Source organism: Centrocercus urophasianus, unplaced genomic scaffold, assembly GCF_019232065.1.
Source record: "Centrocercus urophasianus isolate 14NV4802_14NV808 unplaced genomic scaffold, USGS_Curo_1.0 seq_7, whole genome shotgun sequence".
Lineage (NCBI taxonomy): Eukaryota > Metazoa > Chordata > Aves > Galliformes > Phasianidae > Centrocercus > Centrocercus urophasianus.
In genome coordinates this window covers 3,308,777-3,324,288 of record NW_024885310.1, presented here as the reverse complement: position 1 = coordinate 3,324,288, position 15,512 = coordinate 3,308,777, and the positions used below count along the sequence as shown (strand labels likewise).

Sequence of the window (15,512 nt, the reverse complement as noted above, 5' to 3'; positions counted from 1 at the left end):
CAGGCAGACACTGCCCTGTATGGAGCAGTGTTACTGAAAAAACTTCTTAAATGCTTGTGTTTGACAGATCAAATGTAGCAGTAATGCTCCTAAAATCGTCCTTAACCTGACAGCTTTAGAACGTGGGTATTCCATTGCACTTACATAAATGGAGAATGTTTGCACAGTGCGTGCACAAAAGAAAAGCCTGAGTAGTGCATCATCTTTCTCTCTTTGTCACGTGTCTTTCAAGATTAACTGAGCAGTTGGAAAGGAATTAGGGTCTAGATTGGTTAGAGGCTGTTTTTGGAAGTAGCTTCCAGAAATTTTTACAGTAATAAAATCTTAGGAGATTTTAGCAAAATGGCATTGATCAAATGGAAAGAAGCATCATGACTTTACACAAAGTGGGTCACGGAGCCGGACCTTTTCTGGTCTGAGCAAGATTAGAAATTAGAAAGATGGATTTAAGCTGTGGACCCAAGGTGGAAATGTTTTTAGTAGTTTACCTGCCAGGCCCACTTTCACAGCCTTGTTGTAAGCTCTGGTGCCCCTGTTCAGTGCAGAGGAGTGGGATTAGATGACATTTAAAGATCCCTTCCAACTCAAATGATTCTCTGTCTTTATCTCTCCAGAGCAGCAGCAGGCAGCCAACCAAACCAAAACATGGAGAGGAGAAAATGTATTTTATTTGGCTTTTTCAGAAAGAACGTTTTAATAATTTTCTATCATGATCCCTACGCACTTCTGTGTTCTTGTTCAATTGGGGGTTTGAATTAGGAAGCCTGCTAACTTGGGCAGCACTGTTCAAACACCATATAGAAGCAGCAGCATCTGCTCTTTCTAATAATGCTCTTTGTTCCAGGCAGTGCATCTTATTTTTTAAGAAACCAGCTGCTCATTTTTGGAACGGTTAACTATTTGCTGATTTTACAATTAAAAATGACTTCAGCTATTACTCAAAACCTATTGTGACTGTAGCAGTGATGCTCTTTTTTTTTTTTTTTTTTTTTTAAATGATTTTTTAGGATTGCTGCCAGTGTGCTCATTTCACAGCAAAGCTGCTGTTGCCTAATTAGTGACAGAAAATGCCAATGCTTTCATCTGAGGGAGAAGAATCAACTTTTTAATACCACATCACTGATTAAAACCAACCTTGTTGACGTTTAGGCAGTTGATTTGAGGCAGTGGTCAAAAGCAGAGCTGCAGCGTGTGAGTGCAGATACCTGTTGTAGCCGTGTGCTTTAGGACAGGTTTATTTAGGTCTAGTTAGACTGCTTTTCCAGCATTGCTCTTCAGCTTGCTACTGCTTTTACAATGCAAATGCTTACTTTTTAGGGCTGACTTTACCATACAGACTGTGCTGTTGTTCAGGGAGCAGGAATATTCATTTGAATGAATGTGTGTTGCTGAAGCCTCTAGCAGGGCTGTGATCTGAGGGGTTTATCCAGTATTCTCAAGTTCCCTACCAATGCTATCATTTATTTTTCATATGTAAAAGCAAATTTAATGCATTTGCATTCATGCAACTTTTCTTTTAGATTTGAATTCATGCTGTGCAGTTAGCCTGGGCTTGACGTTATCTAACCTTCTTACCACCAGTGACTGGATACCCCCTTTATGTGTTTATCTCATTTAGTCTGTTAGCATGGATGGCTGATTTTTATTTTTGACAGTAATGGTGTCATGCCAGGTAGTGTTTGCAGTGATTTCCAAGGGATGAGAACGTGGAGGTGCTGACATATTGCTATAAACCTGAGCTATCGGTGCTCCCTTGCAGCAAAAAGCGGCAGCTCCTGGAAATAAAGGCAAATGAGCTGTGCAAAGCCCAGTGATTGTCATAAAAAATGGAAATAATCTTAGATATATACGTAGTGCTTTCTAGTGCAAGCACTCATTTTCTATAAGGCAAGCATACGGCTTAAAAATTAATAACCTCATTGATTGCATAGTTCATTAGAATATAATTTTTAATGGTAACGTATATTGTATTCTGTATTGAACAGCTGCTGTGGGTCACAGCAAAGCAACTGGTTGATGTGTTGCTCAGAACAGCTCAGGGTCTGCCCAGTGTGACCATGGGAAGCTTTCTGACAGCTTTCTGCAGTCTGGAAGTTTCCTTCCCAGAAAAAATTTGCCTCTTATCTGTAAGAGAAGCCCTTGCTGCATTTGTAAACGGATAGGAATTGAAAGACAATATTGAATAGAAATTAAATATGACTTTTTGTTGTAAAGGATTGTGTATAACTTGATAATTTCTGAAAAGTCTGAGGAGGAGGAACAGATGGAAAGGATATATATAGGGCTGTCTCTCCTTTAAGAGGAGAAGGTGGGAATGGGTGGGAAATCCAAAGCCTTAGAAAGCAGCTGTCTGAACTGTTCCTTGCTTTCAAGCCAGCTCAGGAAAAGATTTTCTTTTTCTAATCTAAGGAAAGAAATGTACAGCTTATGTGGGCTATTTCTTCTCATGAGCTTGTATTTGTAGCCTCATTCATTCACGTAAAGGGGATTTTTCTCCAAAGAAGCACGTGTCACAGTTTGGCTCAGTGTTTGGCTATTAGATCATTTGTGGTAGTGGTTCTGATTTAACCCCCGTGTCTTCTGGGGCCAAGTAATTGATTTTTGCTTTCTTGGATTCAGAAATTGCACTGAATAGCAGTGTGACTGAACACTGGTTATTTAGTATGAACTTTGAGCAGAGAGTAGAATTTGAAGCTTGACTGCTTGGTTGTTTGTTCCGCTGTGAATATTCTGCTGCGTGTTTTTTTGTTTTTTTGTTTTTTTTTGTTTTTTTTTTTTTGTGAGGAGGAAGGTGTGATTTACCCTCCTTCAAAAGCTGGATGATCTTTACGCTTTGCTGAGAGTGAGTGGAAGTATTACTTAGTCCAAAGATCACTATGGTGGCAGTAGGGCCATTTATTTCCTACCCTGCACTTCCTCATCCTTCATTACTGTCAAAAGCCACGGGCAGTGTGAGCAGCTTGAGAGGAGCAGAAGACATTGTGGATACCTCTTTGCTTGTATTGATCCTGTATTTGCAGCATCTTAAAGGCTCTTTCCTTAGAGAGCATTAGCTGCTCTGAGTTAAGAAGTTACTGCAACTCCTGAGCTCTGAAATGGAAGAAATCAGTTGAAGTTGAACTGTTTTTGTGTTGTGAGGACCTGGCATCATGCACTTGGGTTGCACACTGCTGCATGTGGTCCAGAGCGCTCTGCTCTAAGCACTGGTTACAGCTTCACTTCTGAAATGCAAAAGAAGATTCCCTTAGAGGTGTGTCTGGTTTGGTGATTGAAAGCTTTTTGGCTTAATGGAGCATTCATAATTACCCAACCAGCCTGTCAAAGTGTATCATATTATGTAATTTGGTGTACAGTTCAACCATTTGAAAGCACTGTCGATCTTTGAAAAAGGTCTGGAGGTGATTTTTTTTGTTTTGTTTTGCTTTGTTAAAAGAATGAAGTAGAGGGCTTTTAGCAGGGGTTCCTTTTGTATGTTTGGTTTTCTCTTGTATTTGATTTCTGAGGCAGGGTAAAGCTGTCCAAGCTTTGTTAAAGGCATACTTGCATAGTTGTGCCTCTTCACTGCTTCTAATGACAGCAGTACCACTGGTGACTTGGAGCTACCAGTGGAATATGGTCTGCTTTTCCTGCACTCGGCTGTTTCTCTCCCAAGGGCTTGGAGCAGATCAGATTTGCTGCCTTGTTCATGAAATCGTTTATTATGCTGATGTTAGTGGTGTCTCTTAAACTTCCCCGAATAAATGCCTTTTCTTTCCAGAAGGTTGCATAAATGTTTACTTATGAATATATAGAGAAGTAGTCTGGTGGGTGGCAGAATTGTTTCCTCGCCTACAGGAAGGTGCAGTTTAAGTACAGACAATTTATTGTCTCATCCTACTGTCTGCCCCTGTCCCTGCTGCTGGACAGGGCTGAAGGATGGCAGCAGAGCTGGCTGTCACAGCGGAGATGCGTTTTGCCCCTTGGCAAGGCTGGCACTTGGTACAAGTCATGTCCGTCTGTCAGCTCCTGAGGCAAAATGATGACAGCCGTGAAGTATTTGCAGGCTGGGCTCTGCCCTTCCAAGCACCAACCAGCTTGTGCTTGGGCTGTGCGAGCAGGGAGGGCAGAAGTGCATTTTCAATGTAGTCTGTAGGTAAAAGGCAGCTGAGATGACTGAATAGTTTGTGTCTGAAGATTTCTGTTGTTTACTGTGAAGTCTAAAGTGTTGGGTTGTTTTGTTTTTGTTTTTTTTTTTGTTTTCCCTATATGGAGAACAGCGTGCAGCAAGGTGTCTCGTGAGCAGAAATCGGGTGATAATGGAGTTATCCAAAGGAGTGTGACTTCATTGCCTGTTTTTACTGTCACACATTAGTTTGATGCATGCATCATCTTCACTTTTGGACAGGCACATGGTGCCTATGTTAATGATCTTCCTCACTGCTGTCCCTGTTAAGGGTGGGCTAAAGGGAGAATGTTGATCTTTTTTCCATCTCCGTGCTTTTTCTGGCCCCTGTTATTCTTTTAGGTATGTCCTAAGGGGCTTAGAGGTCATACTGCTGTGATGGTCTCTAAGCTGGATCAGTGTTTAACTTCCCGCTGTGGCATGTTATAGGAGCTTCTCATTGTTGTAAACGGAAATATCACTAATCAAGGATAACTGTAATAAGGTTATTGCCAAATAGGCTTTGTTGGAGGCAGTGGTTAGTAGCCTGAAATGAAAGAGACAGAGCTAATCCTGAGATGTGAGAAGCAGCTGCTAGAATTGTGTATGCGATGGCTCAGGGCACTGTGCACATGAAATCGTGTTACCATTGCAGCTTTCCTGTTGGTTTGCTTTCCCCTCATGAAGTGTTTTCAGTTGTTGGTAGATATGAAAGGGCAATACCCTCCCTTCCCCACCTTTTCTCTGTGACAGTCTTGGTTTTTGCAGTATTTGCTAAGAGTTTGTTGTTGATATCACCCTCTGATTCTGAAGATACGTGTATATATATCAGATTAAACTGTGTAATGAGAAGATTATTTTAGCTTCTGAATGTTCTGTTGATCATGACCAAGATACTGAATGTGTGATAGTTTGGATAAAATATTGATTGTAATTTTCTATGAAGGCGGAATCAAGTGAAGTTTGTAGGAGGAAGAAGCCAGCATTTTATTTCACTGCAGAATGTTAAATATTTTTTTAAACATCCAGTTAGTCAAAATCTTTAGTTCATTTCTGGGCATGAACAGAGAAACTGCCAGGTGGTATGGGGATGGAAGAAACAAGAACGGAAGGACTAGAATCAAATGGTGGCTGCAGGGCATTTCTATATGGAGCTTTATTTTCTTTGCTATTCATGCTTTCCTTTCTTCCTTGTCAAAGCACGATAACATCAGTTTAACGCTTTTTCACGTTTATAGTGTCTCTCTGCTCATAATCATTCTCATTAAACCAAAGTGTGAGGAATGATGCGGGCGCTGTTGGGGTTGATGCTGACAGACTTTGCTGTTTCAGAAAGTACAAAAACATTGACTCATTTAACTGCCCTGTAGTAAATAAGTGGTAGACAATCCTCTGTGAAGGCTTTGCATTTGATTTCAGTGCGTCCTTTCAGTTTCAGAGGTGAAACAAGACCGTTTGGTATGTAACAGATCTGGTAATGCTGACTAAATTGGCTGAGGTGACTTCACAGAGATTCAAACTGCAGCTTGCCTGGAGCTTGATTTTTTTGAAAAGCACATGATTTAGTTTTTAATTTCAAACGTCAGTATGAATCCATTTTATCCACTTGCTCATGCAGATGATGGGTGGTGTAGCACAAGGAAGAAACTCACCTTTGACTAGATGACAGTGACCTGTTTTCCTCCTGTATGGTGCTGTGCTGTTGGCTCCAATCTGTACAGGGCTATGCCCTCTGATTCTGTTGGCTTTGATGCCTGGGTTCGTTGGTTGCTGGAACTGAAGTCAAGCCTGTTTCATAACCTCGTGTTTCATGGTCTGTCCCACTTTAGTCTTCCATGTCATTGTGCTGGAGTTATCCATATAGGTATGGAGGAGGTTGGCACCCTGTGTCCATGTGCTGCAGCTGCAGGCCAGGGAACTGGCTTTGCATTGTGCATCTGCTCCACTGTTGGAGTGGACATAGCTTGGTGAAAGAGTAAGTGCCAGCACTGAGTTTTGATCGATTATCTTGGCTGGGGGAGAAGGGGAGAAGTAGTACTGAGATTTTACTTGATTGAATTTTAATCTTTAAATTAGTAAGACTGTGAGATTTCCTAAGCTACAATTTTAGAAGAACTGTTATCATTTTGATAAACAAAGACTAGGAACATTTTGGAGTCAAATATAGAACAAATTGATGTTTGAAATGATGTGTTGTACATCTGCACATATTTTAAAAAAAACCTTAATGTTGTTCTGGATCTTACCCCCCTTTCCTCGTGTTCATCTGTGTTCTATTTTCTTCCTTTTGCATCTATAATTACATGCATTATTAGAACTGGCAAGATGAGCACCTCCAGATGCATCCTACAGGAATCCAGCCAATGCTGACTCTATTCCCATGTTAGATGACATGCTAAGTCAGTGAAGCTTGATTGTCAAAATCCATTCCCTTTCTACTGTGCTTCTAAACCCATCTTCTCACGTAATGTTTTGACACAGGGTGGCCATTATTAAGCTCAAAAAATATCCCAGACTTAAGGAGGTTTCTTTTAGTTTATTGAACTAAAATACTGTTAAAAGCAGTATTTTGAAATAGTGCTATTCTAGTACTATGGAAAGCTTGTCTTAATCTTCTGTCAGATGAAACAACTCGGTGGGTTTATAGTCTGTCACTTTGAACCTTTTACTTTTTTTATGATTCTTCAGATGTAAAGACAAGAATCAGTGCACTTAGTAAACATAATGCATTTAGTACTGTTATTTCTTGCAACTAGATAACAACAACTTTTCCTTTTGCAGAACTGCATATCCATTTTATCCATTATTTTACAGGTATCAGGCAACAGCTTGTCAACATTGCTCCTTCTACAGAATCTTTTCCTAACTGGAGAACTATACTATCACCAACATGGCCTTCCACAGAAACTAAGACTTCCTCTGTCGCTGATATTTCTATGGGACAGACTTTGGAGAATGCGAATTTGCTTCAGATGATAAAAACAACACTGACTGGCACACATACAAGAACTTTGGATCAAACAAGCCTGTCTCCCACCCTTTATCAAGGCAGTGGAAGTAGTGCATCGCAAGAACCTGCTGAAGTTTCTGCTGAGTCACCCCTGAGGTTGTCATCTCAAGATCAAGATGAAACAGCTGTGGAATCAGGTTTGCCTCAACTCGGTATGTTTGCCACATTATCCACTATACCATCAGTGACACATTTGAGTACAGCTGTGCCATTTCAGCTAACACCATTAGAAACACTTTCCATTTCAAAAGAAAGCACATCAGGACCAGACATGCTTGCTGCTGTTCCATCTCCATTATTTTCTTCATTGGCAAAACAGTCACCTCATACCATTAATTTTTCTAAATCAGCTGTACTGGCCTTCAGAGTTCCTCTGTCTGCAGAGCCTGAAAGTTCCTTCAGCACAGATTCGACCAACTCTCAGGTTAGTGAAAGCAGAAATAGTCCTTTAAGTGTGGTCAGTGATGTAAGTTCCAGTATGGTGAATCAAAGAAAGGGTCCTGAGTTTTTGACGGGCACCATGTCTTTCAATCTCTCTGGATCAACAGTGCATCCCGCCAATATAGTGGGAAAAGAGTTTCCTTCAGGAAGGACCTCTTTTTTATCAGAATACTCTAATACTCCTGTGTCAAAAATGTTACATCAGTTTTCTATGCCAGTAACTTCCAGAAGCATGTTATGGTTTCTGAATGAAAGTATGCATAATGTAGCTTCTACTGGAGTGAAACCCAATAGTCAGTCATTTAAGCCTCTGATTGGCAGAAATGATGTTACTCCTCTGTCTCCACCAGTTTTTCAGAATAAAGCAGAGGTTCCAGCATTATTCTTCCATCCTGTGGGTGCTCCACATAAAATGCCTCAGATGAGTCATCATCAGTCTTCCACAGCACTTAGTAATTGCACTACAGGCTCTACCACTGCACCTTTCATGTCATCAGCTTCCCAGAGCCTGGCTGAGGTCTCCAGCTCAACAGAGAGCATGCCTTCCCTTTTGTTGCCAAAATCATTTATTCCAGATGCAAAGCACGCTCACAATGCAGTGCTGCCAGTACCAGCATTTAGAAGTGAAACAGATTTTCTTTTTAGAAATGCAACACACTCCTCTTCAGCAAGCACAATGCCTCCTTTGCTAACTGAGACAAATGAGCTTACCTCTGCTAAGATAGCACACGCAAACAGTCTAAGCACAGCAACGGCCAACAAGGGTATTTTGCAAATCCCTTCGGCCGTTTTTTCGCCGCACTCAGTGGTATTTCTGAACTGGGCTTTGACAGAAGACCTCACTAATGGAGCTCATGAAGCAAATGGCATGCTGTTGCCTACTGCTTCGTCACAAACCGTCCCATATTCTGATGGCTCTTCTGTGGTGAGAACAACTCAACAGTTTTTGACAAGATGGGTGACAGCAAAAATATCCACAGACTCTAACCCTGGTTTTGTTCTGCCTTATGGCTCTCAGCTTTCCAAAGTTTCTCCCGATATCCATGTCAGCAAATTCTCCAGAGAGTTAAAGCTATCAGGAACTGCTTTGGAAACGGGAATGGCTGCTCCTGGTCTTGCTGCTATTACAGGACTTTCAAATTCTGAGCTTGCTGTCACGAGTACATCTGCTACTACAGGTATCTCTGGAACTGTGCATCTTCCATCTGTTGATGCAGACAGAACTGCAGATGAAGACAGAAGTATGGGAGTACCCACTGTTGTAACCCCACACGGAGACTATTCACCACCAAGAACCTTGTCTCAGCCTCGTTTTTCCTTGGGTTGGACTTCACGTTCCGTTGATGCAGAGCAGTTAGTCTCTGTGCCTCCAGCACGGACTACCCTGCCATCCTTTGTTTCCATGACAACAGTGAGTGACAGCCACGGCTCAGGTTTCTCTGGGATTTCAAGTGCAGCCTCTGAAAGCAATATAGCTCCAGTCAGCTCTCCCAAACTTGCAGTTTCACCTTCTGTGTGGACTAACACAGTGTCTTTGTCCTCAGCTGACACCAGCATTTCTCTGGTAAAAAATTCAGTAAAAGCGGCAGTAAGAGAAGTTCCTCTGAGTACTTCTACGTCAGCAACTGAGTATCATTCGCTGTATTCAGTAGCTTCAGGTCTGCAAAAGAAAATGAGAACAAATAATCAGCTGCTTTTCTTTGCCCCTTCAGCAAAGTACACACACACAGTGTCTGGTCACAATGCTTTGCACTTACCTGTCACTGGAGCAAAGCTAGACAGTTTTCCAGAAGTTGTTACAGATGTGTTTGCACTGAAAACATCTCCTGTCCTGCATCCATCCCTTACTACCATAATTCCTGCCACCTTGCAGAAGAAGAATGGAAACACAGCTGAAAACACAATTAATTTCATCACCACTGGGGACATTGATACCAGTGCACAGTATGAAGCACTGCTCCATTTGCACGTGCTTCATGTTAATGATACAGGTGTTTTTCCCAGCTCTCTAGAATCACAAACAACTGGTGCTGGAAAGATGACTTTACTGGCAAAAACCTTTAACACAACAGCAGTGTTGGCTTTTCAGCTCCTTGACAACTCATCTCTTTCAGCCAGCTATGAAATTGGTGCTGCCCGCAGCACGCTGCCAACCAAGCCTCCTGTTCCTGTAACCAAGCCTTTTAGCTCAGCTCTCTCACATAGTTCTGTTACAGAAGAAGATGTTGGTTCTGGAAATCTGGAGTTTATTGATAGCCAGTTAGAGTCCTCTGGTTATTTGGTCGTGGCTGATAAAAATCCAGCTATATTAAGTGTGGAGGATTTGGGCACAAGTGCTATGAGGCAGAGTCTAGATTCCACTAGTATATCTAATAACGCCACTACGGGTGTGCCTTTGCAAACCCCTTCCATCAGTGCTCTGCAGTCAGTCATCATAACTTCTGTCCATCCATTACCAACACAACTAACTTCTGCTTTTTTTTCAACAACCAACTTTACCCGTTCTGTCATTACAGTGTTATCTGGAGTGTCTTCTGGTGCAATACCTACGGTAGGAACTTCAGAGGCAAAACCACTAACAAGAAAATCATCTCCAGCTTCACCAGTGCCAGCTTCTTCCTTCTTGTCGCTAGGCACTGAAAACACACCTTTGCCATCTGTGGTGGCTTTAAACACTCCGGTACTGACACTAACAAAAAATAACACTGCCACAAAATTAACCTCAGCTCTAAGTTCAGTAGGAGCACATACAGATCTTCCTTTTGCAACAAGAAACACAGCTGCCTCACCTGTGGACATGACAGCTATGTTTATAACTCCTAAAAGCAGCGGTGTCGTGGCTTCCACGCCTGCACCCGCAGCACACGTACCAAGGCAGATAAAAACAACAGTCACTGACAGCCAGAAATTCCCAAGCTCAGAAATCACCAAAACATCAACCCCATATCCACTGACAATTACAGCAGCTTTGACATCTATTACAGCATCAGCGAAAGCAACTAGGCTTCCCCCTACTCGAGTGGAAAACACTTCTGCTCCTTCAGAAACAACAGCAGCAGCATCAGCTTTTGCTAACATGACTGCAGCTCCTCCTCTGGATTGCCGGCTCTCCTGGAACCTAATGGTTAAAACGGGTATGTGGGGCTGCTGAATTTGCTGAAAGGCTCTCTGTTGTTTGCGAGGGCCACCGGGTGGAGAAGGCAAAATGTACTCAAGTGTCAAAGAATGTGGGGGAGTGGTGATTAGCTGAGGGACTGGGCTACTGCATTAGAGAAACCGACAGATAATGGGTGTGGTGGTTAGGAATGGTACTGACCTTTTTTGTCGCTCAGATTTTACAAAGAATGTTTTAAATGAATCAAGGCTGGGTGTGCTGAGGTTCAGCAGTCATTGCAGTGGTCTAGCAGAGCCACATAGGTGGAGGCACAGCCACGTTGTTGTGATGGTTTGGTTTCTCCTTGTCAAAGGGGTCTGTGTTACTGAAACAGATACTATAGTAACCTCAGTCTTTTGTCCTCTTTGCCTATAAAAACTGGATTAAGTATTCATACGAATACCTAATTCTATCATTAAAGATTCACTTGAAAATAACTTCTAGTATTTAAAGTTGTACAATTCAAAATAAGAGGATTTTGAGCTCACTGCATGAACAGAACACCATCTTATAGCTCTAAGAGCAATCTTTTACAGACTGCTATTCCATAATTTTAACAGCCCTATAATAAATAGGTCTGGAGAGAACCCTTGCCCAGGCTTCCTATGAACTCCTTATGGTAGCACAGGGCAGCGCCAGCAAATGTGCGTATCTGGAAGACGCAACCAAAGAATTGTAAAAGGATTTATGAGCATATATAATCCTAGGTGATACTGGGGGACAATGAAATAACTGGATTTAGTAGCTGCTAAATATTTATACTTCTAGCATAATGAATGGAACGATTATTTCTAAAGATAGAAGTAGCATGTATACAATATGACTGGAAATACGTCAGTGCAGCTATAGAACTCTGCAAATTATAAGAGAAAAAGCTACTGAAAATGTAAGCAAACAAAGTGTACAGACAGTTGGTAAATTGCAAGCAGTAGCAACAATGAAGTAACTTATTTTTTGTTTAGCTCTGGTTGTGAAGGAATGAAGTGGTCATCCTTTACGGGAGCCTCCCTGTGTAGCAGCAGCCCTGTCCTCTGGAAAGGCTGCAGGCAGTCAGACATCATCGTAGCTCACTCAAAGGCATCACTGCAAAGTCTTGTTGCTAAAGGAATCACAAGGGTTTGACTGTGCTCTGGAGCAGTGGGTTATTGTCACAGGAACAGTGGTGACCTTGGGGGGCACTGCTGAGCCCCAACTGTTCTGGACTAAGCTCCAGTCTTGGAGCTGCTGCAAATCATAGATTCCTTCTTCTGCAATCTCCACCACCCTGTCCCAACACGAAAGAACTGAAAAAGGAGGCAATAGTATATTAATGCTTCAAACTAACATGAAGTTTTTGCCATTTTGCAGTTCTGTTTCTGAACACGAGGAGGATGATGATCAGCAAATCCTTCAAGGAGAGTGTGACAAAAGGGCTTAACCAGGCGCTGAGACAAGCTTTCAACCAAAATGTCAGCACTCAGGTAAGCGGGCCTGACTTGGCTGCGTGAAGAGAAATGATAAACATTTGTAACTAAGTGGATCTTGTGTTAGTGGCTGCAGCCTTACTACAAGCTTCAGGTGTGGGCATATTTATTCCCATTTAGATGCCTTCTTTTTGCTGAGTAGCACCGGGTGACGTTTTTTGTCCTGTCGGCACTTATATCTTATTCCATCTCATTTCTAATATGTGATTACAAACAGATTCAGATTACAAACAGAACACGAAACAAATTTGTGTTGCCTGTAAGCTTTATGCATCTGGGTGATTTGGCTGCGTCAAAGACAAATAGCAGGTATATTTGTGGAGCGGTAGACAGTAAAAGGAAGTTAGCGGGCTAGATAGTGTCAGGTATGCCAGTGTTGGTTGATGGGACTCTGTTCTCCCCTCCTGGCTGCTTTCTCACTCGTACCTAACACATCAGTATCTCCAGATTAGTTCTGACATGTGGACAGTTGTGTGTACTTGGTGTTGGATCTCAGAGTGCAATGTTTTCTTAACTGTGGCATTGCCTTTTTTGATGCAAATTCAAATCAGACTGATTAGAAGTTCTGCCTGGCTGCAGCTCTATGTTTAAGTGGTGGCTCTGAATGCAGAATGCCTCTTAAAGAGGACCGTTGAGCTTTTCTTACGGAAAGCAGGCATAGATGACTCCTGCTCTGGGATCTAAAAACACAAGGACTGTTCAAAAATCTTTGTCATTTTATTTGAAAAAATTGAAGAGAAATGCAATTTTCTTTTAGGTGTCTTCTGGAAAACTGCAACTAACAGGAGTTTCTTTCTAGCAGTTTTGGAATGACTCTGGTTAGCAGTCAGGCAAGTGCTGCTGTTCTCAGCCTTGATCAATTGCAAAAGGAGAGCTAGCAAATGGGATGTCATTGCTGTCAGTCCATTCCCACTGAAAACTGAGTGTCTGACAAGTTCAATTCCACAGAGATGAAAATCCTGAGCAAGGAGAGAGCAAATAAATGAGGGAGGCATGTTCATCACTTTCCAGCTAAACTGCGTGAAATTCTGCAGCTGAGTATTAGAGCAGGTTGCTGGGGTACCTTTCTGTAGAACACACATTCCCACTCCTGTTAGGCACCTCGTGCTGAGCCTGAAGCTGTTATATGAGGTATGCTTGTCAAGGAAGGGGGAAGAAGTAGTTTTGCTCAAAATGGAGAGCATATCCTTTTTCCTATATGTGAATGAAGCCTTGACCTATATTGGAGATACGTGAGTTGTCATGGCAATGCAATACTCCTTCAAAGGAGAAGATGTGTTGCATGGGCTGGAACTAAAGCTTCCCGAGCAGTTCTTGAATCCCATGGCAGATGTGGTGCTGGTCCTGTACAGACAAGAGCCCTGCAAGTGAGCCATACTCAGAATGAGATGTCTCGTTAAATAGTGGTTGTATTTGCAATCAAAATTTAAACTTCTAAAAAATAATAATAATAATAGTTTCCCTGTGTTCTTTAGGTGGAAATCCTGGAGCAATCAAGTAACATCACAGTTGGTTACTATGTTACACGAGGGAGACTGGTTTTTATACCAGCTGCTGTAATTGAAAGACTAATTGCCTATGGTATTAGCAATGCCACAGCAGACTTAAAGCAACACGTTCTGAGTCTTCAGTCCATTGTGGCCCTGGCAATGCCATGGAAGCCACTTCCTGCGTACCACTTCCAGCTGAAGACAGGTGAGTGATGGCCAGCTTAGGTTGACAGTTGTGTGTTTTGTTAGAGGTCCCGTGCAGAGGGGTGATGTTTGTCTGTCTCTGCGCTGTCTTGCTTCCTCCCCAGTCTCCAGTGCTACACCACAACAAGAAACAGCAAGACAGCCTGTGCTTTGATTTCACCTACATGGTGACAATGCCTCCAGTGCCAGAAGGACTGCTGTTAGTTTAGGAGGAGTGCTGCCTTCCGAAATCACTGCCTCAGCTCTGTAAAACAACAATTTCAATTATTAAGAGACTTCTTATATGTTCTTATGTATTTATGTACGTATACATTAAATATATATTCATAGCACAAACAGAATGAGAATCGATATTAGAACTTATTGTATCTTGTAAAAGCCAATGGCTTGCAAGGTTTTAGAGTGTAACTTCTGTTTCGGTACGGCTTTCACTTACTGCCCAGCTGTGAGTAAACATGCAGTGTGCTGGTCTTACCATTTTATGCATCAGTACCATGCTTAAATGATATAAAATGATCTTATGTGGCACTATTCACCTGCTTAACTTGTATGCTAACCATGTTGCAGTTGGGCATCACAGAGGCTATGCAACTAAGCATATTTGGTCTTCACAGAAATGCACTGTTACTTTTCCAGAGCTGCAGTTTGTAAGTCAAACAGATAATATACAGTCATGCAGATTTGTTCAGACGATGGAGCAAAGGTTACAGAGAGCATTTCAAGATGCTGAAAGAAAGGTCTGGAACACCAGCAACAACCTAACAGTTCAGGTACAGCATTGCCTGCTTTGCCAGTGCTTGTTGCTGAAGTTTCTGGGTTATTATTTGTTATGCACGTACTTGTATTTCAATAGAATATATTTCAACTTAATGTCTTTGTCAGTCAGTGTGGCAGTAAGTTTATGCCTTCCTCTGAAATGAGATAGTTTTGTTTATTAGAAGTAAACTTATAAATACAAGATTTATAGAAAGACTGCTGTTTTGAAATTCAAATAGAGATGAAGGATAAGGTATTTTTCCAGCTTTATATTTTTACTGAATATTCAGGCACCCTTTCTGCCTGCTCCAGTGATTCTTTGCTGTATTTTTTTATTATTTTTTACTGAACTGGAACGAGACTACTCATTATTTCTTCACCTCTTTTTCAGATTTTGAATACCTCCAAAGTCTCTCAAGCTGTCACTCTGTTTTATGTAGTCAACAATCGAAGCACAACTTTAAATGGCACGATTTCCAGCAACCTTCTTAATCAGCTGTCAGCTGAGCTGGTGGGTTTCTATCTAACCTACCCACCTCTCACCATTGCAGAGTGTAAGTATGTGCTACTCAGCACACACCTGTAGGATCAACCACTACCAAGCATTCCTATTGCAAAATACCTTCAGCTTGACGCTTGCAGATCATATATTATTTTGATGATAACTTTGTTGTTTTAAACTTAAGAAAAAGAATGAAGTGGGTGGGAACTTAAAAGTTGTGGGTTTGGTTTTTTTTGTTTTTTTTTTGTTTTTTTTTGTTTTTTTTTTTGTGGTTTTTTTGTGGTTTTTGGGTTTTTTTTGGTGTGTTTTTGGGGTTTTTGGGGTTTTTGGGGTTTTTGGGGTTTTTGGGGT

General features: G+C 41.7%; 1 protein-coding gene across 1 annotated transcript in view; it reads left to right on the top strand.

Moving 5' to 3' along the window:
* The first annotated feature begins 5,866 nt into the window (after positions 1 to 5,866).
* Positions 5,867 to 15,512, top strand: part of KIAA1549L (KIAA1549 like) — a 60,094-nt gene continuing 50,448 nt past the window's right edge. Inside the window, exons 1-7 of the mRNA XM_042837216.1 lie at positions 5,867 to 6,005; positions 6,956 to 7,303; positions 10,109 to 10,726; positions 12,094 to 12,206; positions 13,685 to 13,904; positions 14,540 to 14,673; positions 15,051 to 15,213. Of these exons, the coding sequence (XP_042693150.1) occupies positions 5,867 to 6,005; positions 6,956 to 7,303; positions 10,109 to 10,726; positions 12,094 to 12,206; positions 13,685 to 13,904; positions 14,540 to 14,673; positions 15,051 to 15,213 (1,735 nt within the window). The remainder of the gene's footprint in view (positions 6,006 to 6,955; positions 7,304 to 10,108; positions 10,727 to 12,093; positions 12,207 to 13,684; positions 13,905 to 14,539; positions 14,674 to 15,050; positions 15,214 to 15,512) is intronic.